The sequence below is a fragment of the Marmota monax genome, unplaced genomic scaffold (genome assembly GCF_021218885.2).
Source record: "Marmota monax isolate L192 unplaced genomic scaffold, Marmota_monax_Labrador192_F-V1.1 WCK01_AAM20220418_F8-fsc00168, whole genome shotgun sequence".
Taxonomy (NCBI): Eukaryota; Metazoa; Chordata; class Mammalia; order Rodentia; family Sciuridae; genus Marmota; species Marmota monax.
The window spans coordinates 2,863,507-2,877,000 of NW_026692492.1; the positions used below are offsets into that span (position 1 = coordinate 2,863,507).

Consider the following 13,494-nt stretch of genomic DNA (forward strand, 5'->3'; position numbering starts at 1 on the left):
GTAATAGAGCACCCCTGGATTCAATCCCTGGTACAAAATTAAGAGTCAACACATTCAAAAATAATAGTCATATGGCCAGGCATGGTGTAGTTCCAGCTACTCCAGAGGCAGAGGCAGGAGGATCATTTGAGGCCAGAAGTTGGAGGCCATCCTAGGGAACATACCGAGACTCCCATCACACACACAGAAAAATAAATATCAAAACAACATAAACTAGATGCTAGACCAAATGTTTGTGTATAACTTACCTCGCTCTGTGCTTCCACAATAAACATGTGTTTTTCTATATGCCAAGAAACCACATTAGATATTGAACAAAAAGTAAGTAAATGAAACTTCAAGACAACAGACAGGGAGAAGGGAAAGGGGACCACAATGTCATGATCCTCACTTGTAGTGATAATTTTTTTTTTTTTTTGGTAGCATGGATTGAACCCAGGGACACTCAACCACTGAGCCTCATCCCCAGCTGTATTTTGTATTTTATTTAGAGACAGGGTCTCACTCAGTTGCTTAGGGCCTCACTTTTGCTAAGGCTGGCTTTGAACTCACAATCCTCCTGCCTCAGCCTCCCAAGCTGCTGGGATTATTGGCGTGCGCCATGGTGCCCAACTCTGTAGTAATAATTTTTATCTGCAATTACATCAGTTGATCATGGAGGACATGTCTAGCTGGTATGTGGGACAGAAAATCAATAGACCATTATGTCTTAAGGTAGACTGGTCTATCAATGCCTGGGAAATCTCATGGAGTTTCCGAATGTCAAATACCCCATGGCACAAGAAGACACGCAATGTGGTTTTTATCAATAACCTCACAGTGGCTGCATAGAAGACAAAAATCTTTCTTTACTGGAGTTGAAAGTTGAGCTCTGAAACAGTCTCCCACTTTGAACTTGGCCTCTATTATGGGCCTCCCACTCCCAAAGCCCAGAACTCTTTGTTCTACGTTCATTCTGGAAGATTGAGCTTTCAGAAACAGCCTGATCACTGTGAATACATCCTTCTTTTGTTATAGAGCACCGTGACCAGCTGAAGACTGAACAAGGTTCCCAAGGATATCAGGAGCTAAATGCTACATGAACCCCTAGATACCCAAATGTTTGGAGGTTCCACTCCTTTATATAACATGGTACAGTGTTGGCATAGAGCATGGACACATCCCCCATAGACTTTAAATCACCTTCATAGGACTTAAAATACCCAAAACAATGTCGATGCTGCCCGAATCGTTGCTACGCTCTATTGTTTGTTGAGTACCAAGGAAAACAATTTGCCTGTGCTCAGAGAAGATGCAAATTTCCCCCCTAACATTTTCTATCCATGATTGATGGACAGCAGGAATGCCAACAGACAATCAAGGGCTGCCTGTGGGACCTTATGTGGAAGCACAGCCTGTAGAGGACCTTGAGTGGATTGTCCAGATGTGACAGAGAACCATCCCCGGATGTTTTAAGCAAGCAGATTTATGGCAATCTGTCACACCTCTCACGAGAAATTAATACTCAGGGAAACGCTTCCTCTCGGGGCCCTTTTTCCCACAAGGATAAGGTCAGGTGGTGTTGTCATTGATGTCACAGCCTACACTCCCCCAGCTCCTGGGAGAGAGCTCGAGTAGAGCAAGCATGCTGTCGTAGCCACCTTTCTGTGCAAAATATGCAGGAAACAACAATTTAAAGAAAGAAAGGTTTATTTGAGGCTCATGTTTTCCAAGGTTCAGTCCCTGGTGGCCGACTCCATGGCTCTGGCCCAAGGGGAGGCAGAACAAAATGGCGGCAGGGCCTGGAGGAGGAGAGCAGCTCAGGACAGGGCACCAGGGAGCAGAGAGAGCTCTGCTCACCAGGGACAGGACAGAGACCCCAAAGGCACAGCCCAGGGACCCCCTCCTCCAGCCACACCCCACCTGCTGCAGTCTGCACCCAGTGAGTCCATCCAAGTGGATTAATCCACTGAGCAGGTTACACCTCTCCTATCCCAAACATCTCACCTCTGAAGGTTCTTGTAGTGTCTCACACATGAGCTTTTAGAAGAATAGAAGTCTACTTGGGGGCTCAGGATTTCAGAGGTTCAGTCCATAGTGGCCGACTCCATGGCTCTGGCCCAAGGGGAGCAGAACAAAATGGCGGCAGGGCCTGGAGGAGGAGAGCAGCTCAGGACAGGGCACCAGGGAGCAGAGAGGCATAGAGAGAGGGAGAGAGAGAGAGGAGCCAAGGACAAGATAGAGTCCCCAAGGACGTGTGTCCAGTGTCCTACTTCCTCCAACTGTGCCCCACATCTCCGTGGCTCTGGGTTGGGGTGAGGCAGAACATCATGGCCGAAGGGCATGGTATAGGAAGGCAGCTCAGTTCACGGCAGATGGAAAGCCGAGGGAAAGAAAGAAAGGGGCCAGGGACATGGTGTGTGCTTCCAACCAACTTCCTCCGATCACCGTCTCCTAGAGCCCCCCCCCAGGGTCTATGTGACTGTCTTGTATCTTTCAATGGATGAATCCATCCATGAGGCCAGAGCTGACCTAAACCAACTCCGTCCCTAAACCTCACCCGTGACGTTGCTGCATTGGGGTCTAAGGCTGCAGTGCAGGAAGATCTGGGGCCACACGGCAGACCCAAAGCATAATATATGTGATACCTACTGTTTGCATCTCCTACCCCCAGGAAAATGGCACCTGGGACTGAACTGTGAGTCTTCCCGCGATCACTGCCACCACCCGCAGGCCCACGGGTTCCACAGCTTCCTTGGAATGCCCTTCACCACGATGGCCGACTGCGCTCGGTGGGAGCTGTCGGAGAAGCGCGTGGGCCTGGAGCGCTCCCTGGGCCTCTGGTTCCAGGTCCTGGCCGTGGCCTCGCTCACGCTCGCGGTGGGCCGCCTCACCCAGCTGACCAGCTCCTGGGTGCCCGCCATCGGGGCCGCCTTGGCTGCTGCTGCCCTCCTCACAGCCTCGCGCCTCGTGGGCCACCTGGTCGTGCACGCAGACTGCCTCCTGATGAGGAACCACACTGTCACGCAGCAGCCCCTGGACTTTGACAGGGCCACGCCCCTCCTTCTGCAGGAAGTCTCCTCCTTCCTGCAAAGGTGAGCCCAGGGGGGCCCGCGCCCTCCCAGCCCCTGACCACGGGCAATGTCCAGCACCTTCTTCTGTCATGTGTGTCTGAGGCCTGGCCCATCCCGGGCTCAGAAAGACCTTTCTTGGCGACATGGGACCCGGGAGATGCCCTGCCAAGCTGCGTACCTTGCACTATGTCCATAGAAACATGGTGGCCGTCCAGTTGGAATTTGCTGACTCAGGGCTCAGTTGACCCCCCCCCCCCCCCCAGTCCCCCAGGGAGTCTGTGGTGGGATCGCCTGGTGCAGCTCGGGGCTGGCGCTTGTAGTGAACTTGCAAATGAAACTGAGGGAGAAGGATGTGCTCCCTTTAGGGCTAAGACTTCTCCTTCACTTGGAGACTCCGAGCCATGAATAGGAGACCGTGTGAGCCTTCCCAGGGCAACAGGAGGGCCTTGAAGGTCCCATCCAAACTAATAACCTAGCGCGCCCCATTTTGCCTTTTTCTTGGTTCTTTTTAGTTATACATAACATTAGGATTCATTCTGACTTAATTTAAAAAGCATGGAACATACCCTGTCCTAATCCAGTTCTCAGTGCCACAGTCTGGCTGGGCACAATTCAGGAGCCACTTGTCAAGCAAAAACGAACTTTATTTTTAGAACACACACGCCACACCACACAGCTCCTCAGGAAAACCCTCAGAGCCCAACTGCCACCACCGGCTTCCCGCAAGCCTCTCAACCCCCCCCACTCCTCCTGCTCTTGAGGCGGATTGGCTGGGTCGTGTGGGCAGAGCCAAAGAAAGTGCCCCAATGAGCAGCTCCGGGGTCTGAAAGGGTGGGGGAAACAGCCCAAAGAGCATCACTGCAGAGGAGCCAATCAGCTGGCAGCTGGAAGTTTGCTGGGGCCCCTTCGGCTTTGGCGTTCAACATCTCAGTCCTTCCTTTTACCTTATAGCCTTTATTGGCTATTTACTTATGGTGATTTTTTTTTCTTTTAAATTAGCATCTAGTGGATGTGCATGACGGTGAGATCACTGTGGTTCGTTCATGGATGTACACAGTAAAATGAGGTTGGATTCATTCTAACCCCATCCTCCTCCCTCACCCTCAGGGCCCTTCCTGCACTCCATGGATCTCTCTTCTATTTTGATCATATTCCATCTTCTTTTCTTTTTCCTCCCCCTTATTTTTAATCTGGCTTCTGCATAGCACAGAAAACATTTGACCCTTGATTTTGTAGGTCTGGCTGATTCACTTAGCCTGATGCTCTCCAGTTCCATCCATTTACCTGCAAAGTCATTCTTCTTCCTAGCTATGTAATACTCCACTGCATATATTCACCATATTTTCTTTCTCGATTCATCCATGGGTGGACACCTCAGTTGATTCAGTAGCTTGGGTTTTGTGAATTGGCCTGCCATAAACATGAATGTGCCATGCCTCATTTTTAAAGCATGTTTTTTCATGATTACTTCCTATCGTAAATATTCATTATATAGCTGATTTCGTATTAACCAAATTCTACTGTTAGCTTGTGTGCATGTACAAATATGTAACAACAGAACCCACCATTATGTATAATTATACTGCATCAACAAAAAGGAGAAAGAACTCATGACCTGACAGCGTTTATAAAGAAAATTTCATGTACAATATCGCTTCTTCTATAACCCACGTTTATAAGCAGAGGCAGCTTCTGAATAACTTAACAAAATGCTTGTGCAGACAGATGGCAGTGTGACGTCCTTTATTCCTGGACTGTTAAGTATGTAGAGTTTGAAACTTACAGCATTCAGATGGAAAAGTGTGATGTGGACTTTTAAGTGTAGTTTAAAAGGCAAAATCATCACTAGATAAAGGCTTAAGTTTATTTTATTTTATTTTGTACTAGGGATTGAACCCAGAGGTCCTTCACCACTGAGCCCCAGTCCCCCAGCTCTATTGATTGATTGATTGATTGATTGATTATTTTGAGACAGGGTTTTGCTGAATTGCTCAGGGCGTCACTAAGTTGCTGAGGCTGTCCTCCATCTTGCAATCCTCCTGCCTCAACCTCCCCAGTTGCTGTGGTTACAGGCATGTGTCACCATGCCCGACCCTTTAAGATTCTTAAACATGAGATCCTCCTCCTGCCGAAGAGAAGTTTTGTGGGGACAAAAGCAAAGACCCTTGAAAACACCGTGGCAGGTTAGACCCGTGTTCAGGGTCCCCTGGCCTTCAGTATGGATTTTGTCACAATAACAAGGACAACCTTCCTCGCCTCTCATTCACTTTTAGGAATAAGCACGGGCCATTCCTCCTCTTCGTCTCCTTTCTGCACGTCCATGTTCCTCTCATCACCACCAAAGGCTTCCTAGGCAGGAGTCGTCACGGGTTATACGGGGACAACGTGGAGGAGATGGATTGGATGGTGGGTGAGTGTCCTCCCCCAGAGAAGACCCGGTGACAGATGCCCACGCCCTGGTCCTGCATGTAGACCAAATGATGCCCCAGAGATGCCCTTGGACCAATCCCACTGGGAGACAGGATAATGCCCCAGATCACCAATGCCCAGGCTGTCCCCATCATGCCCCCGCGGGCTCCCGTTAGACACGGACACTACCCACTGACTTGAGCAGCTTTTTCAAAAAATGCATGAGACAGCACACCCAGTAGCTGGCTCTGGGCGCGACTCTGTCGCCTGCAGCCCCAACGCTGTGCCCTCTGCAGGACACATCCTTGACACGTTAGACCAGGAAGGTTTGGCTGATCGGACCCTCGTCTACTTCACCTCGGACCACGGGGGATCCTTGGAGTCTCGCCTGGGAACCAACCAATATGGAGGCTGGAATGGAGTCTACAAGGGTGAGGCTCACAAAGCGCCCCAATCCGCTCTGGCCAATGGCCTCTCCCCAGCCCTTCCCAACCCTGGCATTGAAAAGGCACCACCTGCCCCCCAAATTTGCAAACACGGGTGCATATGGACTTGAATTTCTTTCCAGCCCAAAGCACCGTAGAAACTATAATTGCCATACTCAGATTTTTTTTTATTTTTTAATTTTTTTGCACACGTGGCTTTTGGGATATTGACAGAGCTCTGCGGCCATTACCACTGTAGAATTTCAAAATATTTTCATTGTCTTAGAAAAAAAAAAAAATCCCCGTGCTTTCAGCAGTCACTCCTTGATCCACCGGTGCCCGGCCTCCCCAACCACCAGCTCCTCTTCTCTCCCTCCATCTCTTCCTGCTCCAGATACAAGGTTCCCCGTGGTGTGGCCCTTGGTGGCGGGCTTCTTTGATGGAAGAACCATATTTTCAAAGTTGATCCTGTTGCACGATATGCCAGGGCTTGGTCCCTTTTTATAGAAATGATCTGCCCTCCAGTGGATCCTCCACACCAAGGGTACCGGGTTCAGATTTTAGGAGGGATGCATTCAAGGTGGTGGGTACCTGGCAGCCTCATTGTGTTCCATCCAGGGCTCCACGGATCGTGAGCATTATCTGAGGCATCCAGAAGAACACAGCTGGACAGTGCTGGCCTTTGACTTTTCCCATAGGAGCCTTAATTTATTATTTAATAAAAGAGTTGTTTAGAGGAGGGTTTCCTGGAGGTTGGGACTTGTCAAGTACGAACCTAAGACGAAAGGGGGGCACAGGATCAAGCCAGGCTCCAAATCTGTTTCCCTCTCTGCCGATGTTCCATCTCTGTCCCCTGGAGGGTCAGTGACCTGGCCCTTTCCAAACCCTTTGCTTCTGTCTTCCCCATTCTGCCAATTTCAACGGACCTGAGCAGACAAAGGTAGCTCCATCCTGCATCCACTCGGAGTCACCTGGGTCAACGCCTGCTGATCTCATATCACATCATTTTCTCTTCACAGGAGGCAAAGGCATGGGCGGCTGGGAAGGGGGCATCCGTGTCCCCGGAATCTTCCGGTGGCCCGGGGTGCTACCTGCTGGCCAAGTGATCCAGGAGCCCACCAGCCTAATGGACGTGTTCCCCACCGTGGTCCAGCTGGGGGGCGGCCAGGTGCCCCAGGACAGGTACAGAAGGGACCAAAGAAAGCAGTTCCACCTTGTGGACAGAAAATACATGTGTGTGGAGATGTATTTGCAGATCTCAAGTTGCACATTCAGTTGCATGAGATATACCTCTGTGTGTGTGTGGAGGTATATATGTGTATTCACAGCCATATCTGAATATATGCACCTACCTCATGCAATTTAATTACAGTGTTATGTGCAATGCAGTATACATAGTCTAATTGATATACTCAAATATATACCCTATCATGTATTTGCATATCTCCAATGACACATCCAATTGCAAGAGCTGTATAAGTATATGCATGAATTTATGCATATATTTCATGCAATTTAATCACATGTCCATGAATTTTAATATACTGCAGCAGAACCTAATTTATACACTAGAAACACCTAGCACATGTATTCATACAGCTCACATTTCAGATCCATTCATGATATATATGAAAATATGAATCAAAGCTGTACCATTTAATTATGTTCATACATTCTAATATATACACTAGAAATCTACTTCTAATATTTATTAGGAAAATGTGTGGACAACAATTTTAAAGGCTTCATGATGTTTTCTTTTAACAACCCCATTAGCCTTATTATTATTATTATTATTATTATTATTATTATTATTAAAGTGCTGTCATTGCTGGGCACAGTGGTACATGCCTGTAATCCCAGTGGCTCAGGAGGCTGAGGCAGGAGGATCACAAGCTGGAGGCCAGCCTCAGCAATTTAGCAAGGCTCTAGCAAATCAATGAGACCCTGCCTTGAAAATGAATAAATAAATAAAAAGGGCTGTGGTTGTGGCTCTGTGGTTAGGCACCCCTGTGTTCCATCCCTGGAGCCAAATTAAAAAAAAAAAAAATAAGTAAAATTGCATCTGTCCTGAATAACTATTTAGACAGCATTCACACCGTATTCAGCATTCTGAGGCATTTGCATTTGATTGAAAGTATGTAGGAGTCTGGACATGGGTTATTAGCAAATACTACACCATTTAAATGAGTGTCCTAGGTGTCCTCCGATTGCAGGACTGGGGTCCAGGGTGGTCCTGCGCTCTGTCCCCCCTGGAGGACAGTGATGGGCAGTGCACTATGCAAAGTTGTGACTGCCAATCAGAAGAGGTAGACGCAGCCTTTGGTGGCACAAGCCTGCAGACAAGGACCCTGGTACCCTAAGCCGACCTCCTCCCACACAGAACAGGGCGGGTGCGGTCAGATGAGCTGTATTTGCAGAGAGAGGAAGACAGGGCAGACAGATAAGGAGATGCCAGTCCCTGTGAGCATCCCCAAGAGCCAGGGCTGCCCGGCCTTGTTTAAGGACATGGCATGTTCCACGGGACTCAAGGTCGATGGCGTGTAAAATAGACAGGCCTTTCCTCAATGCTTGGCTTTGTTTTCCCCATTCAAGGCAAGTTGGGGGACACCAAATCCAACCAGGTGAGCGGGTTACATTGTATCCAAAGGTGCCACCCATCAAGACAAGCAACCTGCTTACATTGTATCCAAAGGTGCCACCCATCAAGACAAGCAACCTGCTTACATTGTATCCAAAGGTGCCACCCATCAAAGCAAGCAACCTGCTTACATTGTATCCAAAGGTGCCACCCATCAAGACAAGCAAGCTGGGTACATTGTATCTAAAAGTGATGCCAATCAAACCAACAAGCTGGTTACATTGTATCCAAGGCCATGTCCCCAGGCTTCCTGGGCCCCCCAGGCCCCCCAGCCCTTCCACACCTGCACAACTCTCCTTCTCTCCTGGGATATGCTCAGCAGGGCCCCTTGGCACCCCCTGGTGCTGAGTGTCATGTGCTTCCTGCAGAGTGATTGATGGCCGAGACCTGCTGCCCTTGCTCCTGGGGACCGCTCAGCACTCGGACCACGAGGTCCTGCTGCATTACTGCCAGAGGTTTCTGCACGCAGCCCGGTGGCAACAACGGGACCAGGACCGTGAGTACAAACAGGTCCCCTACAGACACACACACCCAGCACCCTGTGACGAGGCCTCTGGTGGCTCTACACAGTGCAAGATCGCTCCTGAGGTCACATTTACTCAGTGACACTTGACCACATTTTCACTGTCCCCTCCGCATGGCCATGTTCACCCTCTCTACCTCACCCACTTGCCAGCAGCAGAACGGATTCTTCTTTTAAAAAATCCAGTGCTTGACCAGGTGCAGGGGTGCATCTCTATAATCCCAGCCACTCAGGAGACTGAGGCAGGAGGATCGAAAGGTAAAGGCCAGCCTCAGCCTCTTAGTTAGAATCTGACTCAAAATTTAAAAAAAAATAAATGAAAGGGCTCGGGATGTGGCTCAGTGGTAAGGCACCCCTGGGTTCAATTGCCAGGACTAAATAACAACAACAACAACAACAATAATAATAATGTCAATCCAGGTCTCAGAATTTCGTAATCAGGTAATTGTCCCATTTAGCGATACTTGTTTTCTGCCCCCCCCCCCCATGTGTCTTTCCCTCTCTATCCCTTTGCCTTCCTGTCTCTTTGCTACTGTGGATTTGCTTTCTGGACCACAATTCAGTCACGTCCAACTCTTTTGCATCAAGAAAGCAAGCAATTCAGTTAAAAATATATATTGAAATAAAGCACATCATAAAACTGAATTCTTTCAAATGTTCAATTGAGGGGCAGTTGATGCATTCAGTGTAGTACAACACCACCCCAATCTAGTTCCTGAACATTTTCCTCACCCTAAAGGGAGCTCTCCTACTGAGTATTTACTCCTCCTCCTCAGACTCCCCAGCCACTGGGCCCACTGAACCATTCTTTTTTTCTGTGGATTTGCTCATTCTGCCCGTTTCATACAAAGAGTCCTGCACAGACTCTGCATCAGCTTTTTTTCCCCTGAGCATAGTGTTTTCCAGGTTCACATATGGTATAGCCAATGTCAGAGGTTCCTTCTTTTTCAGGGCTGTGTAATATTCCACAGAGTGGCTGCATTAAATTATATCTATTCGGGTCTTTTTTGGGAGAGACAGGTAACTATGGATAGAGCCCAGGGACATTCAACCCCTGGGCAATGTCTCCAGCCCTAGTTTGTATTTTATTTAGAGACAGGGTCTCTCTCTTAGTTGCTTAGGGCTTTGCTTGGGCTGAGGCTGGCTTTGAACTCTCGATCCTTCTGCCTCAGCCTCCTGAGCCACTGGGATCACAGGCATGGGCCACCTCACCTGGTGCTATTCACCTCTTGATGGACACATGGGGGAGTCCTGCTGTTGTCCTGACGTCATCTCTCTGTGATTCTCGTCCCTCCACCAGGAGCAACCCTGTGGAAAGTGCACTTTATGACGCCGATCTTCCAGCCAGAGGGTGCTGGAGCCTGCTACGGGAAAGTGGTCTGCCCCTGCATTGGGGAAGGAGTGGTCCAGCATGACCCGCCTTTGCTCTTTGACCTCTCCAGAGACCCCTCTGAGTCTCATGTCCTCACGCCCGACTCGGAGCCCCGGTTCCACCAAGTGGTGGGCAGAGTCCGGCAGGCCGTGGAGGAGCATCAGCGGTCACTGGGCACTGTTCCCCAGCAGCTGGGCACCCTGCACAACCTGTGGCGGCCGTGGCTGCAGCCCTGCTGTGGCCCCTTCCCCCTGTGCTCGTGCGACACAGAGGACCAAGGGCAGTGACCATCTACATGGGAAGAGCCAGAGCCCGGTCCAAACAGCTCCTCACGCTGACATCAGGCATCCGTTGGGTGGTCACCAGTGACTCCCCACATCAACATGAAGTCACAATGCACAATCCAACTGACTGAAATGCACCCTCCGGGGCCACTCTGGGCTCCCAGCAAAGAGCCCAGGACCTCCTGCAATTAGAGGCTGGGACAGAGGACCCAATCTAGCCCAGAGGAGGCCACTATGCAAACAAAAGGTGCTTCCAAATTGCACAGACTTCAGGTGCAGAGGGGGGAAGCCCCGAGGAACAAACCTGATTCAATAAGACATGGCATGTGCCGAGGGATCAAGTCTCTGCTTATCGCTCTCAGTAGCAAGGAAAGCTCCACCCTCAGGACCCCCCTCTCCTCCCCAAAGCCCTTTCTTCCGAACAGCATCACCTGGGGGGGGGTAAAGATTTCCATATAAGACTTTTGGGGGGACACCCACACTCAGGTCATTGCACTGGTCAGAGGGCTCGTGGTCACTGTATTAGTCTCCCTGGGCTGCTGTAACAAGACACCCCAGCCCTGGGGATTAGAGACCCCCAGACCCTAACTGCTCATGGATGACCTCAGGCCACCACCCAAGCCAACTCCTCCTCTGCCTAATGGCCAAAGCCATCTCCAGCCCAGTGGATCTTGAAAAAGGAAAGAGATGGCAGCTGGCCATCGCTAGGAGCCCTGCTTCTTTCTCACCACCCATGCTGTGTGGAACAGAAAGCCAGCTCATTGGGCCAGCTGTGTCCCCAGTCACCAGCCCACCTTGACACCTCTGAGTTCTTCAGCATCCTCTGGGCTGGGTCACCTTCTTCAGACCCAGCCACACCCTTGACTCTGTTGACTTTGAGGCCCAAGTCCTCACAGAGGCTCCAAGTTCTTAACCCATTAAGTGCCAAGCTTTCAATTCTGCAAAGGTATCAAGAAAATTATTATTTTAACTGTTATTATTTTATTTTGAGTCAGACTCTAAGTTGCTTAGGGCCTTGCTAAGTTGCTGAGGCTGACCCCCAAGTTGCAATCCTCTTGCCTCAGCCTCCTGAGTCACTAGAATTATCAGTGTGCACCACTACAGCTGACTTCAACATGACTATTGACATCGTGCATTAAAATAGGCAGAAAATCATAATGTAAAACTTATGTTTTATTGCATTTTGATATGACATCTCTGCTCCCAGGACCCAAGGTCTCCTTAATAAACACAGTCTTGTCTGCCGCGGTGGTGCACGCCTGCAATCCCAGCTGCTTGGGAGGCTGAGGCAGGAGGACCATGAGTGCAAAGTCAGCCTCAGCCATGGTGAGGCCCTAAGAACTATGTGAAGCCCTGTCTGTAAATACAATAGAAAATAGGATGGGGGTCGTGGCTCAGTGGTGGAGTGCCCTTGAGTTGGGTCCTCTGAGGAAGCATGAGAAGGCTGTGCTACAGCATCTTTACTAAAATTAGGCAAAATGTTTCAAAACCAAAAATGTAGTGACAGATAACAGCTGTGGGGGGTGGAAACATGAGGTTAAGGAGTTACTGAAAGCTCCATCATTGTCCCCAGTGCCCATCCAATAATGAGGACACAGCTTTGGTGGGGGCAGAGTATATTGCTTTGTTAGCAAAGGAGAGGCACAGGAGCTATTGTCCCAGAGGCCACGATTCTGCCCATCAGCAGGAACAGGGGGCTTTTTTTTTTTTGGAGGGGTGGGGTGAAAAACCAGCCTCTACCTCAGAGCAAAGCCTGTCCAAGGAAGGGACATGAACTTTGTCCTCGGAAGGACCCACAGAGCACTCCTAGGCACATGCCCCCCTGCTGAGTTGTTTATCTACAAATAACAGGAGAGATCTGCTGGACCACGTGTCCCTGACTCAGTCAGGCTAGGTGGGGACCCAGAGCAACCCCCTAGCAGCCACCAATCAGCAGGAGACAGGGAAATACCTGGGATGCCAGATGACCCTCCCAGCAGTTTATGGTGTTGGGAAACCATGTAGTTCAGCACGTACACCCATCTTGGCTTAAACCAATCAGTTCAAACGAATCCCCCTCTTGAGCTCACCAATCACCCCTCCCCAACTTGTTCCTGCCAGTGGATGTGCTAATCATGTTTTAGGGTTGTTTTATGATTTTCCCGCGGTGTGTGATGATTTGCTGAGAGATGCTATGATGCATGTGAAGTCCCTGCCTTCCCCAAAGAGTGTATAAAACTGCTGCCAACCCTGGGCTCGGGGCCTCTCGGCGTCACCAGTTGCTGTGTGCATGGAGGACCGAGCTAGCTCGCAATAAACACCTCTTTGCTGCTTACTTCGATCTTGGTCTCTGGTGGTCTTTTGGGGGTCCCGAATTTGAGCATAACACTGGGGAACCAGGGATTGAACTCAGGGACACTCAACCACTGAGCCCCCTCCAGAGCCCTATTTTGCATTTTATTTAGAGACAGGGTCTCCCTGAGCTGCTCAGGGCCTCGTCTTTAAATGGGCTGGAACAGAGCTGCTGGGCGGGGAGTTCCCTGGAGGATGGAGCTCCCACAGCATGTGACATTGAAGGTACCCCGGGAGCCACGGAGAGAAGTGCAATTCCTCCCGAGACCCGGGGCATGGGGAGGCACTGCACCTGGCCTGGGGCTCCTGAGCAGAATGGGACCTGGGTGTGCCCAGGGCTTGATGGAGAGGGTCTAGCACTCACGGGCATGGGTGAGGCCCTGGGTTAGACTCCCAGCAGCACATGTAAATAAATAAAGGTTCATTGACGACTAAAAAAAAAAAAAAAAGTCTCAC

At 49.8% G+C, this 13,494-nt stretch overlaps 1 protein-coding gene across 2 annotated transcripts in view; it reads left to right on the forward strand.

The window, feature by feature from the left end:
• Positions 1 to 13,021, forward strand: part of Arsl (arylsulfatase L) — a 28,333-nt gene extending 15,312 nt beyond the window's left edge. For both annotated transcript variants that reach the window (XM_046443388.2, XM_058579054.1), the window contains exons 6-11: positions 2,654 to 3,074; positions 5,327 to 5,463; positions 5,759 to 5,893; positions 6,907 to 7,069; positions 8,897 to 9,024; positions 10,352 to 13,021. In XM_046443388.2, the coding sequence (XP_046299344.1) occupies positions 2,654 to 3,074; positions 5,327 to 5,463; positions 5,759 to 5,893; positions 6,907 to 7,069; positions 8,897 to 9,024; positions 10,352 to 10,710 (1,343 nt within the window). In that variant the 3' untranslated portion in view covers positions 10,711 to 13,021. The remainder of the gene's footprint in view (positions 1 to 2,653; positions 3,075 to 5,326; positions 5,464 to 5,758; positions 5,894 to 6,906; positions 7,070 to 8,896; positions 9,025 to 10,351) is intronic.
• Positions 13,022 to 13,494: the final 473 nt, after the last annotated feature.